A 19,512-nucleotide genomic window follows, 5' to 3' on the forward strand; every position below is an offset into this window, starting at 1 on the left:
TTGGCTCTTGAATTCAAGAACATCTTTTCATATGACCCTAAATGTTGATCTTCTTTCATATTGTCGCACCAATTTAAATGACTTTTGTCTCTACAACTGATGGAACTTCTTTACACATAAATGACATAGAAAACATTTATAAAACTCTTGAAAATTCAAAAAAGTTTTTTGTTTCAATTGTTAGGCATATTTCAAAACTAAATTTAAACCTTCTTTTCGTTTCTCAAATATCTGGCCATCGGTGTGATATTTTCTTTTTATCGAATGGTTGTTGGGTGCATGATCACTGGTCAGGGAAGCTGATTGAGAAAGGCCATAGAGAAGAAAGCCTCTACTACATAGACTTTATTGAATTGTCTAAATTTTTTTGTACTATTGCGAAACATAGTGATTATGAAATTTGGCATAAACATTTAGGTCATCCTTGTGTATCCAAAGTTTCATAGTTTCCTTGTTTGAAAAATTTTTGTAATGAAAAAAAATCTTAATTGTATTGAATTCATACTTGAAAAAATGAAATCTTCCTTTTGCTAAATGCAATTTCATTTCTTCTTGGTCTTTTGAATTAGTTCACTCTAACATTTGGGGTCCGACCCCTATTGCCTCAAAGGGTGGTTTCTCTTATTATATTGTGTTTGTCGATGATTTTTTTAGATATACTTGGATTTATTTTCTTAGACATAAATAAGAAGCTTTCGATTATTTAAAAAAAATTTATGCTATAATAAAAAATCAATGTAATCATATATATTTTTTGAACTGATTCATGGGGAGAGTAATTTTCAAATGATTTGAAAAATTATCTTGATTTAAATGGTATTTTTTATCAAAAGTCTTGCCCTTATACACCTAAAAAAATGGTTTAGCAGAAAGGAAACATAGGCGCATATTAGAAACTGCTAGAACCCTTTAGATTTCAAATGATGTTCCAAAATATTTGAGGGCCGAAGCTGGTTTCAGTGATGTTTATCTTATAAACCAAATCCCATCATCTTCCTTGAAAAATCATGTTCCTTGAAAAACATTACCCCTGATGAAAAGCTTTTTGGTGTACCACCAGATTATAGTAGGTTGAGAGTTTTTGCTTGAGAGTTTGCCTCCCTCGAATATCTCGGGTCATCTTTATATCAACAGTTAGCTTTAACATGACCTGACTTCTTGCAGATATAACAAGTGGGAATCCTTCTATCTCAGTAAAGAATGGGAGGAGTATTAGGAAGTGAAAGCACTCCATGACCTCTCTGATTTCCTCCTCCCCCTCTGCCTCATCCTCTTTTACTTCTTCATCTTTCAAATTGGGTATTCAAAGTAAGCACCTGATTATCTGCATGACTTAAATTAACTTTCAGTTGTACTTGTCAAGCTCATTTTGAATTGGAGAAGTTTTGGCCGCAAGGCTTCCAATGTAGTGAGAGTATCAAAACAAGATAAAGTAGTATAAATGACACTATATTCAGATCCTAATCCGTTTAGGGCCTCCTGCACCTTGTCCTTATTGGGGACCTCATATCCTATTATGTCCAGTAATTTCTTTCATCTTATTAAGGTACTGCATAATGAACATAGAGCCTTTCTTAAGATTCAAAAATTCTTTCTTTAAAAACATCACCCTTGCCTCTTAAACTTGTGAATATGTCTGCTGAAGCTTACCCCGTAGTTCCATGGCTGTGCAGTTATCAGTTACTTTTACCAAAACTTTTTGTGATGACATAGACATGATATAAGCAACTAGTGCTTGATCACATTTAATCTAAGTAACAAAATTTTGATTTTGAATATGCACTGCGGCAACCACAACTCCTTTTTCATCCTTTTCTTCTTGCAAAATGAACTCTGGTAGGGATGGCAATGAACCGGGGCAGGGGCGGGGGACATGGTCTCCACCCTCGCCCCGTCTCAAGATTAGAACCTCCTGTTAGAATCTGCACCTTCAAGCCTTGGAGATCTGCCTTCAACCTGAAAATACAAATTAGGGAGAAGAGAAGAGAGAAGAGGGAGAGAGAAAGAAAAGGGATGCTGAATGGGAAAATAGGGTACGTGATATCGATACCCTCTTTGCTGTATGTATTTATAATAAAACAACACAGAAATTACAAGTATGCCACATTCGTTTGGATCTGTTCGGATATGGATCCTGAAATCGGATCCATATCCAATACAGATATAAATCTAACATCCCCCCTCAAGTTGTGCATGATATTTCATCATGCCCAACTTGTTCTTCAAATACCAAAACTGTGATCCAGTAAGTCCTTTGGTGAAAAGATCAGCAACTTGTTCAGAAGTATGTATATACGCAGGGGAGATTTCCTCATCTTCTATTTTCTGACGGATGAAATGTTGATCAATCTCAATGTGTTTGGTACGACTGTGAAGGATGGGATTGAATGAGATTTTGATGGCACTTTGGTTGTCAACAAGCATGTTAGACTGAGCAATAGGAAGAGACAATTCCCCAAGAAGATGACGAAGCCAAGTAGCATCGGCTGTGCCAGCAGCCATGGCCCTATATTCAGCTTTTGTGCTGGATTTGGCAATGGCGCGTTGTCTGCGACTACTCCAACACACAAGATTAGAATTAAGAAAGACACAATAGCCAGAAACAGAGCGGCGTTCATCAAGATCGCTTCCCCAATCAGCATCAGTGTATGTAGAGATAATATGGCCATCCACAGTAGGAGAGACGCGTTTATAAGTAAGTCCATCGCCAATGGTCCCCTTGAGGTAACGTAAGATACGCTTGACAGCTTCCATATGAGCATCTGTGGGAGCATTCATAAACTGGGAAACCTGATTGACGGCATATACAATGTCGGGACGAGTGAATGTTAAATATTGAAGTTTCCCAACAATACTGCGATAAAAAGTAGGAACAGGATATGGAGGACTGCCATCTGAAACGTTCAACTTTGTATGCAAAACACTGGGTGTGTTAGTGGGCTTACAATCAGTCATACCAGAGGATGTAAGAATATCAAGGGCATATTTGTGCTGAGAGAGGGTAAGGGAATCCTTAGTCCTGTCTAATTCAACCCCCAAAAAGTATCTGAGGTCCCCAAGGTCTTTCATTTTGAAATGTTGTTCTAACACTTCTTTGATCTGGACAATATGAGAAGAAGTATTACCCGTGAGAATAATGTCGTCCACATATATCAATAACCAAGTAGTGATCCCTCCTTTGTGATAGATAAAAAGAGAATGGTCAAGGGCGCTCTTCTGAAAACCAGCTTCTTGAATGTGAAGAGAGAACCTTTCAAACCATGAACGAGAAGCCTGTTTTAACCCATATAATGACTTGTGCAACTTGCACACCCATAAATTAGGATCACTAGTAGCATATCCTGGTGGCTGTTCCATGTAAACATCCTCTTTGAGAAAACCATGAAGAAAAGCATTTTTGACATCAAGTTGATGTAATGACCATCCAAAAGTAACTGCAAGAGAGAGAATAACCCGGATTGTACTCATCTTAACAACAGGGCTGAAAGTCTCATCATAATCTTCCCCATGTTGTTGAGTGAAACCTCTGGCTACAAGACGAGCTTTATACCTATCAATACTTCCATCTGGTTTATATTTGATTTTATAAACCCATTTGGATCCAACAATATTCTTATCCTTTGGTCGAGGAACGACTTCCCATGTTTGACATTCATTCAAGGCTTCCATTTCTTCATTCATGGCTTCAATCCAACGGGAATTGTGAGAGGCCTGAGAATAACACTTTGGTTCAGTCTGTTTATGCAAACTGGTCATAAAAAGTTGAAAATCCAAAGTGAAAGAGTCATAGCTTATCCATCTATCCACGGGATGTCTTGCTCGAGTGGACCTTCGTGAATGAGAAGGAACAATGGCAGAGTCAATGGTAGGGGCAGGAGTGCGACGAGAATAAACCAAGCCAGAGAACCTGTCTAAAGGAGGATCATCCATCTGAGCATCAGACATGTCTGCTTCATTATGAGTACTATCCATCTGGGCATCAGACATATCTGCTTCAATGTGAGTACTGTCAGAAGAAACTGGAAAAACAGTCGGTTGAATTCCACCACTTAAGATATTTGAACACAGCCATGGATCATATAGTCTAGATGCTGAATCATGAACGGCCTTGGATGAAGTATGAAATTGCAATCTGAGTTCATCAAAAACGACATGTCTTGAAACATGTATACGACCTGTAAGGGGATTATAGCATCTATAGCCTCGATAATGATCCGCATAACCCACAAACTGACACATTATAGCTCGTGTCTGAAATTTGTTCCGGATGCTGGAATCAACATGAACATAGCAAATGCATCCAAAAACCCGAAGCTCATCATATTTAGGATGCTCATTATTCAAAAGAAAGAAAGGAGATTTCCCAGCGAGAAGAGCTAGAGGCAGTCGATTTATAACATAAACAGCTGTGTGAAATGCCTCAGTCCATAGAGTCATAGAGAGATCAGTGTCATGAAGCATGCTTAAGGCAGTCTCTACAATGTGTCGGTGCTTGCGTTCTGCAATGCCATTTTGCTGTGGTGTGTGTGGACAGGATATCTGTCTAGTGATGCCATGATTCAGCAAGTATTCGGTAAATTCAGATGATAAATATTCACCACCACCATCACATTGAAAATGCACTATGTTGGATGAAAATTTATTTTGGATGAGGGCATGAAATTGGGTAAATAGATGAAACACTTCAGATTTGTGTTTTATGAAATGTATCCATGTATAGCGAGAAAAGGAATCAACGAAAATGACATAGTATCTACTGCCAGAAGGAGATGAGACAGGAGCTGGTCCCCAAACATCGGAGTATATCGTTTCAAACAATTTAGAAGCTCTTTTATTTATGGAATTAAAAGGAAGAGCATGACTCTTACAGAGTTGACAACTTGAGCACATGCCTGACTCACTAACAGATTTCAAACTGGATTTGTGTAACAATCCATTATTAACAAGACTGGCAATAAAAGAATGACTACAATGGCCTAATCGATTATTCCAAATGGTCGGCATATCAACTTGAGTCAAATTGACTTCATTCGGATCAACTGAAGGAGAAACAAGCGGACTGGACTTGGACACTGGAGGAGCTTCCTTAAGGACGTACATGTTGCCTTCACGAATTCCTTCAGCGAATATCGTCTTGGTGAGAGGGTCCTTGACAAAAACAGAGGAAGGAGTGAATTCAACTGATGTGGAAGAGTCATCAATGAGTTTAGATACTGAAATGATGTTTTTCTTAACATTAGGAACAACTAAAACATTTTGTAAAGGAAGAGAAGTATTTGGCAAAGACACATGTGCATTTCCAATGTGAGTGATTTTGTGATGGGTGCCGTCACCTGTAACTACAGAACCTCTTGCTAAGTATGGAGAAACACTAGATAGTTTACCTGCATCATCAGTCACATGAGCGGCAGCACCGGAGTCCACATACCAGACACCATCATTGTTTTGCTTGAGATTCAGATTAGAAATCGCCGTCATTAGGAGTTGTTGAGCATCAGGTGTGAAGGAGGAGGAAGACGATCTAGGAATGGCAGAGGGGTTTGGCCTGTGATCACGTCGACCTCCCTTAGATTTGTTCTGAGGATTGTGCCAACATTCAGATTTAACATGTCCTCTCTTGTTGCAATAAAAACATGTAGGGATGCGCTTCGGCAAGTTAACATGAGTGCTGCCCTGAGGAGTAGGGAGAATACCCTTTCCTTGTCCAGATGTATGACCCAAGATGTGTGCCCGCTGCCCTGACGTACCATGTGTAGAGGTGACTAAAATACTAGCCGAAGTAGGAATAGAAGCATCATGCCTGTGAACTCTACTAGCCTCATGCTGAATCAGTTTTGCCTTTAAGTCTTCAAAAGAGGGTAAGACAGGGAGAACCTCTAGGGCAGTGCAAAATATATCAAACTCTGACCCTAGACCACTAAGGGCCTGCTGGACTTTATCCTTGTCTGAAATAGGATGACCTATAACAGCAAGTTGATCGCTTACATTTTTAATTTCATAAAGATACTCAAGTACAGATCTAGAGCCTCTATTGATACTTTGAAATTGACGCTTCAATTGAAGATATCTAGCTTCTGAAACTTGAGAGTATGTCTTTGCAAGTGTATTCCATAGTTGTAAAGCCGAGATATCATCATCAATGCCTGCAAGTACTTCTTCAGAGAGAGTAGAAGTAATATAAGCCACTAAAGCCTGGTCATGTGCCATCCATACAGCATATGCTGAGTTAGGGATATTATCTGTAGCGGTCCCTGAACTGGTAGCCTCCTTTGTTTCACCCAAGATGAATTCAGGCGGGACTAGGGTGGAGCCATCAATGTGACCATACAGACAATGGCTCTTAATGAAAGGGACTATCTGACGTTTCCACGTCAAATAGTTGGAATGGGTTAACTTTTGGGAAATGAGTTGGGAAAGAAAACTCGAAGAGAGGGTAGACATTATGATGCTGATATAATATTGCCCTTAAAAAAAAAAAATAATACTCGGCCAAAAAAAAAAAAAAATGAGAAGTTCAATACTCAGCAGACGTGGACAGGCAAGGATGCTCGACTGCTAATGCTCAACTGGAGTGAGATAGTCAATGCTCAGCAGTCATTGACAGGTAAAAATACTTGACTGCGTGTCCACAGATGCTCGGTGGAACGAGGTTTGATCGTGATGTTGCTCGGTGAAATGAGATCTGATTGGCAGCTGCAAAGAAGAAAAACCAGCGAACCAGCGAGGTCTGATTGACAGGCGTGAAGACTATCTGATCGTGATCAGTCGTGGCTCGGTGGAGCGAGGTTTAATCGTGATCAATCGTGGCTGAGAGGCTGAAGAATGCTCGCTCGATCGCAACAGGCGTGAAGACTCGCTGCTCGATCGCGACGGGCGTGAAGGCTCGCTTGATCCTGCAGAATACTCGTTCGATCGTGAAGAGGACTTGCTCTATCGTGACAGGCGTGAATACAGGGAAAAGATCGATCACGGATGCTCTGATACCATGTTAGAATCTGCACCTTCAAGCCTTGGAGATCTGCCTTCAACCTGAAAATACAAATTAGGGAGAAGAGAAGAGAGAAGAGGGAGAGAGAAAGAAAAGGGATGCTGAATGGGAAAATAGGGTACGTGATATCGATACCCTCTTTGCTGTATGTATTTATAATAAAACAACACAGAAATTACAAGTATGCCACATTCGTTTGGATCTGTTCGGATATGGATCCTGAAATCGGATCCATATCCAATACAGATATAAATCTAACACCTCCATCCCCGCACGGGGATAGATTTTAATCTCCACCCCCGCCTTCATCCCCGTTTCATGTCCTCCATCCTCGGTTCAAACGGGGATGAGGCAGGGCAGGGCCCTGTTTCCCCATAGTCTATTGCCATCCTTTAGAAGGACTGGGGATGGGGCGGGGCTAGGCGGGGATCGTGGCCTGGACAGGGCGGGGCGGGGAAAAGTGTAAGTCCATCCCCGCCTCCATCCCCGGACGGGGATGGATTTTAACCTTCGTCCCCGCCTCCATCCTCGTTTCATATCCTTCATCCCCGGTCCAAACGGGGCGAGGCGGGGCGGGGCAGGGCCCCGCTTTCCCCCGGTCGACTGCCATCCCTAAACTCTGGTGGGATCTTGACAGATCTATCCAGGCATCCAGAGAGATCTTTGCTACAAATAAAAGGAGTTGTTTGATGTTTTCTTCTCAAAAAAATTGATGTAGTGAATTTTCAAAAACTAGCTGATTAATAAAGCTAGCTGAGAGAACAAATGAAGATGAAGAATCCATGTATGAAAATTTCAAGTAGAAATTGCTGCTGATACCCACAAGACTTACTACATTTTTTTTTTGCAGATCACAGTTGATTACAAATAATAAATGTTATCAGCCACAAACAGGTAAGAAGATAATAAAACAATTTCGAAAAGGTTTGTAACGGAAAATAACGAAACTTTGGGATAATGAGAAAGATTTGATTCAGATCTTAATAAAAGATTTGGTTCAGATCTGAATAAAATAAAGACACCGAAATATTAGATTCAGCTAAAGAAAATACTGATTTTTTTTATACAAGGAACAGAATAAACTCAAATCGAAAAAGATCTGAATGACATCACAATAGAAGAGATCAAGAAAACTCGATTTGAAGTTATGATGATCAAAAGAAAAATGGGTAGAGTTTCTCTAAAGAAAATAGGAAAATAGAATCTAGAAGGAAAGATGAAGAATAGAAGAAAGAAGATATTAGAAAAATAGGAGAAGAGATACGAGATGAGAGGACAAGAAACGAAGGAAGAGGCAAATATTTTTCTGGTCTTACCGTGGTGGAAGATCGAGACCCAATAGCTGCTCTGATACCATGTAAGAACGGAGCATCACCAAGAGCAGAGGGAGAGAGGGAAGATGAGAGAAGGGAGAAATAGGGCTGCAGCAAAACTGATTCCATGCAGCCCATTGTGGGTCGTGGATGGCTATTTATCAATGACATTGAACTGTTACAAAAATACCCTCATTCAATATACATGTGAATACACATAAGATAGGTGCAATAAAGGAAAGATAAAAGTAATTAAACACATGATTATTACAAGCATTATAAAAATGTCATCATGGGTCTGGATCCAGGCCCGAAACCTCATGTTCCATTGCCTGTGTCCAACACCGACACCTGTGTTAGTGTCCAAGTAACATAGGTTGAAAAGAATTAGCAAAACTTTCAAGAATTTATTATGTGATCTAAGAGTTATACACCTGTGGTTACAATCATGATTATGATTACTTGCAATACTTTCAAGAATTTATTATGTGATCTGAGAGGTATAGACCTGTGGTTACAATCATCATTATGATTACTTGCTTGAGAGACATGGTGAGGCATAGTTATTGATTAAATTGGTTCACTCAGGATCGGTTTCAATATAGGCATGTTGTCCCTTCGTATTTGGTTTCTTTTTATATCCTCTTTTGTTGTGGGGTGATTGCTCATCACCTTTGGATTTTTCTTGTTATTAAGGAAAGTCTATCTTTCCTTTAAAAGAAACAAGAACAGATTATGTCCCTTTCAGAAAAAACGGTGTATAATTTTTAGCAACACTGAAGCAACATGGAGTATGAAAATGCAAGTGATTGAAGCTACCTCTAGCCATGAAGCTTTTTTCGCTGAAAGTGCATTAGCCTTGCATCCATCTGAAATTGTACAGTTAGGGTTTGTGCCTGATATCTGACAACCCAAAGCCATGTAGTCAAATTTGGTAAAGGAAACCAACTCCCATAATCCCATTAATAATCAGATCTGTATTCAGTTCAGATCTTTCTATCGGAATGCAAATCCGAATGACATCCGAATCGGAATACATGTGAAAGGCATATTTGAGAAGTCGCTAATCTGATTTGGGCTCGGTACTAGCTTATTTCCTATTGGTCGTGATCCTAATCCGATTAGGCCAGAACTGATCATGCCTGATTCCTAACTGAATCAAACTTGTTTACATTGCTACTGGTAGAACTCTCTTGCTTACCTTGTATTCACTTTGTATTTCTCTACTGTGATCTGGAGCAACATGGGCAAGCATCATCATGGTTTGGTGTGAATGCTCGTTGTCAGTTCCATTAGTTATTTTTTTTTCTTACCAGGTGATTTGGTTTCTGATCAATAATTTTGGTTTGCATGTAGTGGATGCAGACAAAAATTCCTCATTTACCAATGCAGGTCCAGAAGGACCACTTCAGTCCATAGTAGAAGCTAACTCATTCTCAAGCTATGAAAATTCTGATTTCTTGCATGATCTCAAGTGAGTATGACATGATCTATTCAAATTTTCACTTTAAAGAATGACCTTGTATGCTCATGATATGTTGCTGATAAAGGGTTATGTTTGCCTTTTATGGTATGCCTAATGTTTTCTGTTCTAAATGCTGCTTTGATTTTCTTTTTTCTCTTTTTTGTGGTTGTGAAGCACCAAATCGTCTCATTCATCTCATGTACATCCATTTATCCGTATGAAATTGATGCAAATGCAGAAGGCATTAGTTTCCGGGCAGGAAAATTGCCAATTACAGAACAATAGTAAAGTCCTGTGCTATCTTTACTCTGAAATAGTTGGTCATTATTGCTCTGTTGATATTTTATGTAGCTCATACCTTATTGGGTACTTCTGTAGTAATATGCTCCTTGCCAGATCAGAGTGACCAAACCATGTTTGACCCAAAAGTAGTTTCAATTGGAAGTTCTTGCACCAAACAGCAACATAGGCAATTTGAATATGGTGGAACAGATCATTCATCAGATTTAACAAAATGCAGACAGTTGGATAAGGCGAGGAAGATGGGCATTCTGGATCTTTCACCAGCAGATGAAATAGAGGGAGAAATTCATTTCTTTCAAAACAGACTTCTTGAGAGTGCAGTTGCCAACAAGCATCGATGTGGTATTACCATCTTGTCCTATTTCGTCTTTCGTCATTTTTGCAGTATCTTGACCATAGGTTCGATGAAATGTTTCTGTAGCTTATCTTGACTGTGTTCTTTTTTTTCCATGCTGGGATGTTGGATGTTCTTGCAACTGTTACATCATTTCAAACATTTATGCAGAAGATTTAGTTTTCAAGGTTATTAAGAATCTCCCAAAAGAGCTGGAGTTACTACGAAGGCAAAGGTGGGATGCCCTGGTTGTCAACCAGTTTCTTTGTGAGGTTAGAGAAGCAAAGAAGCAGGGGAGGAAGGAGAAAAAATATAAAGAAGCTCAGGCTGTACTTGCAGCTGCTACTGCTGCTGCTGCCGCTTCTTCAAGAGTTTCATCCTTGAGAAAAGATGCACACGAAGAGGTTAATCCTGAGGATACTCATGAGGTGTGGCATCTATTGAGTCTGATGATTCTACTTTATCTTACTAAATCTGTTAATTAATGGCTTGAGATTCTTAATACCTACAGGGTCCTCTAAGGGTTACTTTTACAAGCGGTAGGACTGGTTCTTACTCTCAATTGGTTCCTCGTGCGAAGGAAACTCTGTCAAGATTGGCTGTTGCAAAGTTTTCATCAGATAAGCACTCAGAATTCCGCAAAGAACGTCATATGTTCTGTAATATTTGTAGAAGACGTGACAGAGAATCGAACCGTGTCTCTGTTTGTGTCAGCTGCAAGGTTCTGTATTGTTTATGTAGGAAGCTTGTCTGTATAAGTGTTCTTGGTGGCATTTATAATTAAGAGATGATTTCATGTGCAGGTTTCTGTTCACATGGATTGCTATCGTATTCTCAAAAACTATGTTGCTCCATGGTACTGTGAACTGTGCGAAGAGTTTTATAGGCAGTACAGAGGATCCACGCATGTCAACATGCGAGAAAGGCCCGATGTTCAGTGCAGTTTATGTGGTCGACTAGGTGGTGCATTTCGAAAATCAACTGATTCACAGTGGGTTCATGTGATTTGTGCTGAGGTATTAAATGTCTTCATTATTTTAGTGCATGCATGTGTTCATGTTGAGAGAGAGAGAGACTATGGTTTACTTATTTATTTGTTTTGTAGTGTTTAGGTGGCTTTAGGAATGTAAAGCACATGAGAGAAAGTGAGTGAGAGAGCATCCATCCACTTATTATTTTAACTTTTATTTTCTCTTGTTTGTGGTATTAGGTGTCTAGCAATATAAAGCACATGAGGGAGAGAGGTTAAACCTTTAGGATTATAGTGTCATTATTTAATTTTTTATTTGTGGCATTTAGGTGCCTTTAGGATTGTAAATCACATGAGAGAGAGTGAGAGAGCATCCATCCACTTATTATTTTAACTTTTATTTTCTTTTGTTTGTGGTATTAGGTGTCTTTAGCAATATAAAGCATATGAGTCCACATACTACTATTTTAACTCTCCTTTCTCTTCTTTCTATTTTTTACTATATATTAAAATCTCATATATATATATATTATTTATTTATATGTACATGTGGTACACCAAAAATCCATAAGTTTGAGCTTTATATGATCAGTTTGACTCCATAGATGCACTCATCATGTTTCCTTTATTAGGAATCACTGTGGCCGATATTTTGAAATATCGTTATATTATCACCATTTTCAGCTAGGCTGACAAAAATGGCAAAATATCACAATAAATATCTAAAAAAAAAATTATTTTTATATATTTTGACTTTAGTTTTTCTATTTTTTGGTTTCTTTTGTATTTTAAAAACCTTAAAACTTGTTGCTTTATATTTTTTGCAAGAAAAATAATAGAAAACCTATTATTTCTCTATTTTCTTATTATTATTCATATTTTTTCAATTTTTAAAACGATCGATATTTTCTCAAGAAAAATCACTTTTTGAAAATATCCCCGTGAAAAGCCCTCGCCAAGAAATTACCTTGAATGATACAAGTGACTATGTTAGGAATCACATTTTTGATCTAGGGATGTTAACGTAAAAACACCTATTTCATTCGTGAAATTTTAATGAGGCTCAGTCATTGATCTGCCATTTCTTGAAAGTTCTTTGATTTTGTGTAGTTGTGGGCAATTAATTTTGCAGCTCTTAAGAAACCTGTTTATGCGGCAGAATCAGATGTTCCAAAATATGTTGTCTTTTGACTAAAATAGCATTGAGGCATAGCGAGGCACAAGATTCACTCAGGAAGTGTGGCGTAAGCCTTGAGGCATAAAGATCAAGCTTCACAAAAAAAATAAAAATTTACAAAATAAAAATAAACACTGCATTACTTATGAACCAATAATGAATAATTGAATATCAATTAGAGAATCAGAATTTATGAAGGTTTTAATTACATTGGCAAACCATTTTCCTAGCCATATCTAAACTAAAAATCAAAAGAATTTAGTAGTTCACATACAACTTTCATACATTTCAAAAGCAGAGTTAAATAAATTCTGTATAGAGGTCGCCATGCTATAAAAAAATAAAAATAAAATCTAAACTACCTCTGTTGACAAGGAAAAAAATGAAAAAACGGTCTTGAAAAGAAAAGAGGAAACATGTTACCATGAAGGGGCGGAAAAAGAGGAAGAAGAAAGGAAAAAATGAAAAGAAAAGAAGAAGAAGAAAGAAATAAAAGAGAAGAAGAGAAAAGAAGAAAAAGAATGAAAAAAGGAAAGGAAGAAGAATAGAAGAAAGGAAAAAATAAAAGAAAAAAAAAGAAAGGAAAGAAAGGAAGAAGAAGAAGAAGAAGAAGAAGAAGAAGAAGAAGAAGAAGAAGAAGAAGAAAAAGAAAAAGAAAAAGAAGAAGAAGGGGAGGAATGGAAGAAGAAGAAAGAAAAAAACAAAAAGAAGGGTTGGAATGGAAGAAGAGACAAAAAAGGAAAAGAAAAAGAAAAAGAAAAAGAAAAAGAAGAAGAAGAAATAAAAAAGGAAAAGAAAAAGAAGAGCGAGAGTTCTGTTGTCTGTCGCTGGAGAAATGGAGAGCGAAAGAGAAGGGTAAAGGGGTTGCCCTAATCGGGACAACCCCAGCCCTCACCAACACTTACACCTTTTTTTTTTCTTTTTTTAAGATTGTTGACCCCATTTGACTTGATGCCAATTAAGGTGCGTGCCTCATGTTTGAGGCGCACTTTGAGGCCAAAACATGCCTCAAAGTGCATGAAACTCATGCTTCACACCATTTGCACTTTTTCCTAGCAACTTCAATCTTTTCTCGGTGCGCCTCACTTCACACCATTTACGCCTTGAACCATACTTTTAGCAACGCTGGACTAAACAAACAATGTAGGTGATATGCTTCATCCTGAAAAGTCAAGAAAATGTGAAAAACAGGTGGTCTCTACTAGAGAGTATCATCATGCATAGCCTTTATATATTTTTGCGGCACAATCAGACAAATATGTCTTTTGACTAAACTTACCATCTAGGTGATATCCGTGGTGCTTCATCCGAATAAAATCAAGAAAATGTGAAAAAACAGCTGGTCTCTATAGACTGGTTTATGTATGGTCATGTGTAACCTTTGATTGACAGTTTCTATGATGAATCGTACACTGGATGGGTTGTAAAAGTGCAATCTATTGTGGTTGATCAAAATATCTGAAGTGTGAACTTGTGGATCTATGTGTGTGTGTGTGTGCAGGGCGGGTGCGCATGCGTGTGCGTGCACACTTGTGTGTGTGACATGCTGTGAAGTCGTACCTTCCTCCAGTGAGTTGGGTATGATTCTGATGTAGGAGCTTATTAGGATGCATACTGATATAGTGTAACTTAAGTGATACTCCCATTATCGGTATCAAACCAATAGCGATTCGAACTGAACTTGAACACATTACCCGTTGATGATAGTCACAGATATCAGCTATATTTTGAAAATATTGCCTATATTAAATGTAAAACATTGTGAAAGTTTCAAAATTCATGTTTATTATGATATTATTGCGATAATATCGTGATATTTTTCAGTCGCTTTTGCTTTTATATTTCTTTTCTACATTTTAAATATGTTTTTCTTCTTTTTTTATATTTTATTTTTTTTTCAATTTTTTATAACTTTTATTTACATTTCTACAATAACTTTATTGTCTAAACGTATTATTTTCTTACTTATTTTTACTATTTGTTATATTTCTTTAGTGCCGAGATTTTCCCAAGATTTATCAATGCAACCTTTATTGTTGCAAGATTTGGCTTGCCGATATATAGCTGACTAATTTGTTACTATGGTGTGTACACCGATCTTAGGGGTCATATTTCCATCTGTAATGAAAAAGGGCGGAAGCACCAATAAAGCAAACCACTCTTGAAGAGTGGTGCCAAGAGCCAAGAACACAAACACTAAAAGTGTATACAAAACCCACTAAAGGGGAAAATGATTAAAAGTCATAAGTTGAATATTATTGAAGAAAGAAAGAAGATGGTGAAAAACCCTTGCTAATACAAGAGAAAGCCTCCTCTATTTATAGAGGAGGAAACTAAAGAGGAGGGACCACAAGGGGGCTCCCATCTAGTCGTTGGGAGCCCCAACGGTCATAAATATGATCATTGGGGCCCCAACGACTAGATGAGTGGGGCCCCTTGTAGTCTTACAATATGTAAAACAAAAAAAGGAAAAAGAAAAAGAAAAGGTAAAAAAAAAAGAAAGAAAATGAAAAATACAAAAGAAAAAGATTACATGGGGATTTACAAAAATACCCCTATCGGGTTTTTGGGGTACAAGAAAACAAAAAAAAAGAAATATGTATATATATACTTATATATATACGCATGTATATATATATAAGTATATGTATATATGTATTTATATATACATAATGTAACACGCCTCTTCAAACTTTACGGGGAGAAGACCGAAAGTTTGCTAAGAAGAAACATAAATTGTGGAGTTGGAAGCGCTTTGGTGAAGAAGTCAGCCAGTTGATATTCTGAACATATGGTAATGTGATAGTTCCTCTGAGATATTCGTTTCGAACATAATGACAATCTATTTCATTATGCTTTGTCCGCTCGTGAAAAGTATGATTGCTTGCAATGTAGATCACACTTTTGTTATCACAGCAGAGCTTGGTGGAGGAGGAAATGAGGACGCCCATGTTACCAAGTAGACTTCTAAGCCATACGATTTTCATAGTTGTCATTGCCATGACCCGATATTCAGCTTCAGTGGATGATAGTGAGACCTTTTGCTGCTTCTTGCATCTCAACAAAATGAGTGATTCACCTAAAAAAATGCAAAGACCAGTAGTTGAGATACGATCATTGGGATTTCCTCCTCAGTCAGCATCAGTAAAAGCAGTTAATTCAAGAGATGAGGAAGAGGATAAGAAAAGCCCTTTGGAGATGGTATTTTTGATGTATTGCACAATTCGCATCACGACAGCCATGTGAACTGAAGTAGGTGCATGCTGAAACTGGCTTGCAGCATGAACCACATGAGCTATATCTGGACGGGTGATGGATAAATAGGTAAGAGATCCAATTAATTGATGATAGGGGGTTGGATCCTCAAGTAGAACACCATCCTCAAGTCTCAGTTTTGCATTGATAACTTCAGGAGTCTCAACTTTCTTTTCATCAGATACTCCTGACTTGGTACAAATGTCTGCTGCTAATTTCATTTGAGATAAAATATATTCTCGAGAGGAGTAAGCCACTTCAATACCTAAAAAATATCTCAAAAATCCAAGGTCAAACATATCAAAAGTTTTCTTTAACATGGACTTAACATAATTTACCCCCTTTTTGTCACTCCTAGTGATGATCATATCATCAACATACAACAGTAGAATAACAATGAAATCTCCTGTTTTCTTAAAAAAAAAGCAATGTCAGTATAACAAGAAGTAAATCCCAAATTGATTAATACATTACTAAACTTGTCATACCAAGCTTTAGGAACTTGCTTAAGTCCATATAAAACCTTTTTTAATTTTAAAATTTTACCATTCAAATTCATACCCGGAGGTGGTTCCATATAAACCTCTTCACTCAAATTTTCATTTAAAAAGGCATTTTTAACATCAAGTTGAAAAATTGGTCATTTTTTAATAGAGGCTATTGCAATAAGAGCTCAAACACTAGTCATTCGAGCAAGTGGGGCAAAAGTTTCATCATAATCCACCTCATATTCTTGGGCATATCATTTGGCTACTAACTTAGCCTTATATATTTCTAAGGGTCATCACTCTTAGTTTTTACTTTGAAAACCCATCTACATCCAATGGGTTTCTTGCCATTGGATGGATAAATAATTTCCCAAGTTTGTGCCCTTTCAAGTGCATTAAGTTCCAGTTTCATTGCTTCATTCCAATGAGCATATTGTTTAGCATCATTATAATGAGATGGTTCATGGAATGAGTGAAGGGCTAGCAGACATGCTCGAAAATTTGGAGAAAAAGAATCATAAGACACAAATCTATTTGGTATTTTAGAAATACGATTTGATCTTCTTTGAGAGGATTCTTCAATCGACTCGTTTTGAGAGATTTTTTCAAGGGCACAAGGAGGATTACTTTCATTCCTTCTAGAGTAAACTTGTGTTTGACTTGGTATATTTTCTTCTAAATTTTCATGTTGGTCATGTTGCCCATCATTTGGAGGTTCAAAATGATCCTCTACGAGAGTTTCACTAGATTCAACATAATCATCTATAACCTTTTCTTGGGGTAACAAGTCAAATAAAAAAGGAGTAATCAATATTTTCATTTAGTTTATGCGGAAAACCATTTTCTTCTTCTAAGAATATGACATCTTTTGAGATATAAAGTTTGTTTTTAAATACGGCAAAATATCGATAGCGTTTTTGTTTTTCGCCATATCCTAAGAAAATACATTCAATTGCCCTTGAAGAAAGTTTATCATTTTTGTGAGTTAGAACAAAGCATTTACACCCGAAAATTCTTAGTCTTTTATAATCTGGCGACATATTGTAAAGTTTTTCAAATGGAGAAAGATTTTTCAAAGAAGATGAAGGGGTTCTATTGATAAGATATGTTGAGGTTAGAACCGCTTCGGCCCAAAAGGATTTTGGAATGTTCTTTGAAATTAATAAAGTTCTTGTGGTTTCTGTTATGTGTCTATGCTTTCTTTCCGCAAGACCATTTTGTTGCGGAGTGTTTGGACAAGAACGTTGATGACAAATACCATTTTCTTTCAAATAGATTTCAAATTCATTGGACATATATTCGCTTCCCGAATCAGATCTAAGAATGGATAGGTTTCCTAAAAATTGATTTTTAACCATTGCATGAAATTCTTTAAAGAAGGAGAAAACTTCGGATTTGCGACTTAAGAAGTAAATCCATGTAAATCGAGTGAAATCATCAATAAAGACCACATAGTACGAAAAACCTCCTGTGGATAAAATAGGGGAAGGTCCCCATACATCGGAATGAATAAGTTCAAAAGGCCGAGTGGTGACATAATTTCTTTGAGGAAATGGAATAGCTTTAGATTTCCCAAAAATGCAATCTTTACAAGTCATGTGTTTGTCTTTACAAGTATTGTTCAAAAAAGGAAAAAGAGACATCTTTAAAAAATTTGGATGACCAAGTCTCTCATGCCAAATTCCAATACTTTTGTCCTTTATAAGATTACAAAATGACTTCGATGGAAGAGTCAAAAAGTCCATAAAATAAAGATCACCCCTTCTATGGCCTTGCCCAATCAACTTCCCTGACTAGAGATCCTGCACGGTGCAATCTTTAGGTGAGAAAGAGTCTTGACATCCATGATCGGTGATTTGGGAAACGGAAAAGAGATTTAGATTAATTTTTGGAACGACTCTTACTTTAGGAACGAAAAAGTTTTGAGAAGTTTTAAAATCAAGTGCTCCAATACTTTCAATTTTTAAAGATGTCCCATCGGCCGTTGAAACATAAGAAGATATGGGTTCAGAAAAACATTAGGAAGAGAGTTTTTATGAGATGTCATATGAAAAGAAGCACTAGAGTCTAGTATCCACATACCTGGAGGTGATGAAGAATAGGCGATGATGGCTCCTGATGTTGAAGATGAAAAAGTCTTGAGAAGATGTTGGAGAACTTCAGAGATATGATTAAGAGTTTCTTTGATATCTTCTTTTTTGACACTTTCTTCTTCCTTCTTTGGAAAATTTTCTCCAACCGCAGCCACTTTTCCTTTAAGTTTTGGGCAAACCGGCTTGATATGTTCCGGTTCATTACAATAGTGACAAATCACTCCCTTTCTATATCCATTATTTTTGTTAAAGTGGAGAGGTCTATATGCTTTTACATTTGATCCGGGCCTAGTAACGGCCAAAATTTCATCACTCTTAATACTTATGCCAAGACGAGTTTCTTCTTGGCATACTTCGGCACGAGCGTCTTCAATGGGTAAGGCTTTACTTCTTTGGAGAAGGGGTGCCCTAACTTGTTCAAATTCCGGCCGAAGACCGTGGAGGAATTGAAAAAAATGCTCCTTTTCAATTTGTTCTCTTCTTAACTCAATATCTTTCGGAGCCACCCATTTGGGCTCAAGAAGAACAAGCTCATCCCAAAGAGGAGTTAAAGAACTAAAGTAATCACGAACACTCATATCCGCTTGTCTAGTAGAACAAATTTTTTCTTGACAAAAAAATTGTCTAGCTAGATTCTTTTGAGTATACATACCCTTAAGAAAGAACCATGCCTCATTGGCTCTTCTAAACTTAGCAATGTTGGCACAATTTTTGAGGTCAACATTGTTCATAAGCCATGTTAAGATTTTGGCATAGTTATTTTCCCAATCCTCAACTTTGGATTGATGATCATTGATAGCTTTGATGCGCTCATCGCCATCTAAAGCTTTTTAAATCCCACTTTCAATTTTAGTGAGAACAAGAGAGGGTTCGGGAGTAGTTCCCATAACAAAACCCCAAAGTTTCTTACCTCTTAGATGATTTTCCATAGCGGAGGCCCACATAATGTAATTGGATCCATTGAGCTTAAAAGAGAGCTCTACTTTAGATTCGTGCTCCATAGGTACCAAATAACCTTCCTTTCTTCAAAAGCTTGAGAGGCACACGTCCCAAGACACCAAAAAAGAAGAGAAGCCCGATCACCAACCTCACTTTGATACCATGTAATAAAAAAGGGCGGAAGCAC

At 37.5% G+C, this 19,512-nt stretch overlaps 1 protein-coding gene across 4 annotated transcripts in view; it reads left to right on the forward strand.

The window, feature by feature from the left end:
- LOC149812220 (uncharacterized) overlaps positions 1 to 19,512 on the forward strand; it is a 60,491-nt gene that overhangs the window by 26,916 nt on the left and 14,063 nt on the right. For 2 of the 4 annotated variants that reach the window (XM_089993752.1, XM_089993754.1), the window contains exons 6-11: positions 9,658 to 9,775; positions 9,941 to 10,050; positions 10,145 to 10,411; positions 10,575 to 10,831; positions 10,915 to 11,124; positions 11,207 to 11,419. In XM_089993752.1, the coding sequence (XP_089849878.1) occupies positions 9,658 to 9,775; positions 9,941 to 10,050; positions 10,145 to 10,411; positions 10,575 to 10,831; positions 10,915 to 11,124; positions 11,207 to 11,419 (1,175 nt within the window). The remainder of the gene's footprint in view (positions 1 to 9,657; positions 9,776 to 9,940; positions 10,051 to 10,144; positions 10,412 to 10,574; positions 10,832 to 10,914; positions 11,125 to 11,206; positions 11,420 to 19,512) is intronic. The other 2 variants (XM_089993753.1, XM_089993755.1) reach the window with 2 other exon arrangements.

The sequence above is a fragment of the Nuphar pumila genome, chromosome 17 (genome assembly GCF_984573655.1).
Source record: "Nuphar pumila chromosome 17, dmNupPumi1.hap1.1, whole genome shotgun sequence".
Taxonomy (NCBI): Eukaryota; Viridiplantae; Streptophyta; class Magnoliopsida; order Nymphaeales; family Nymphaeaceae; genus Nuphar; species Nuphar pumila.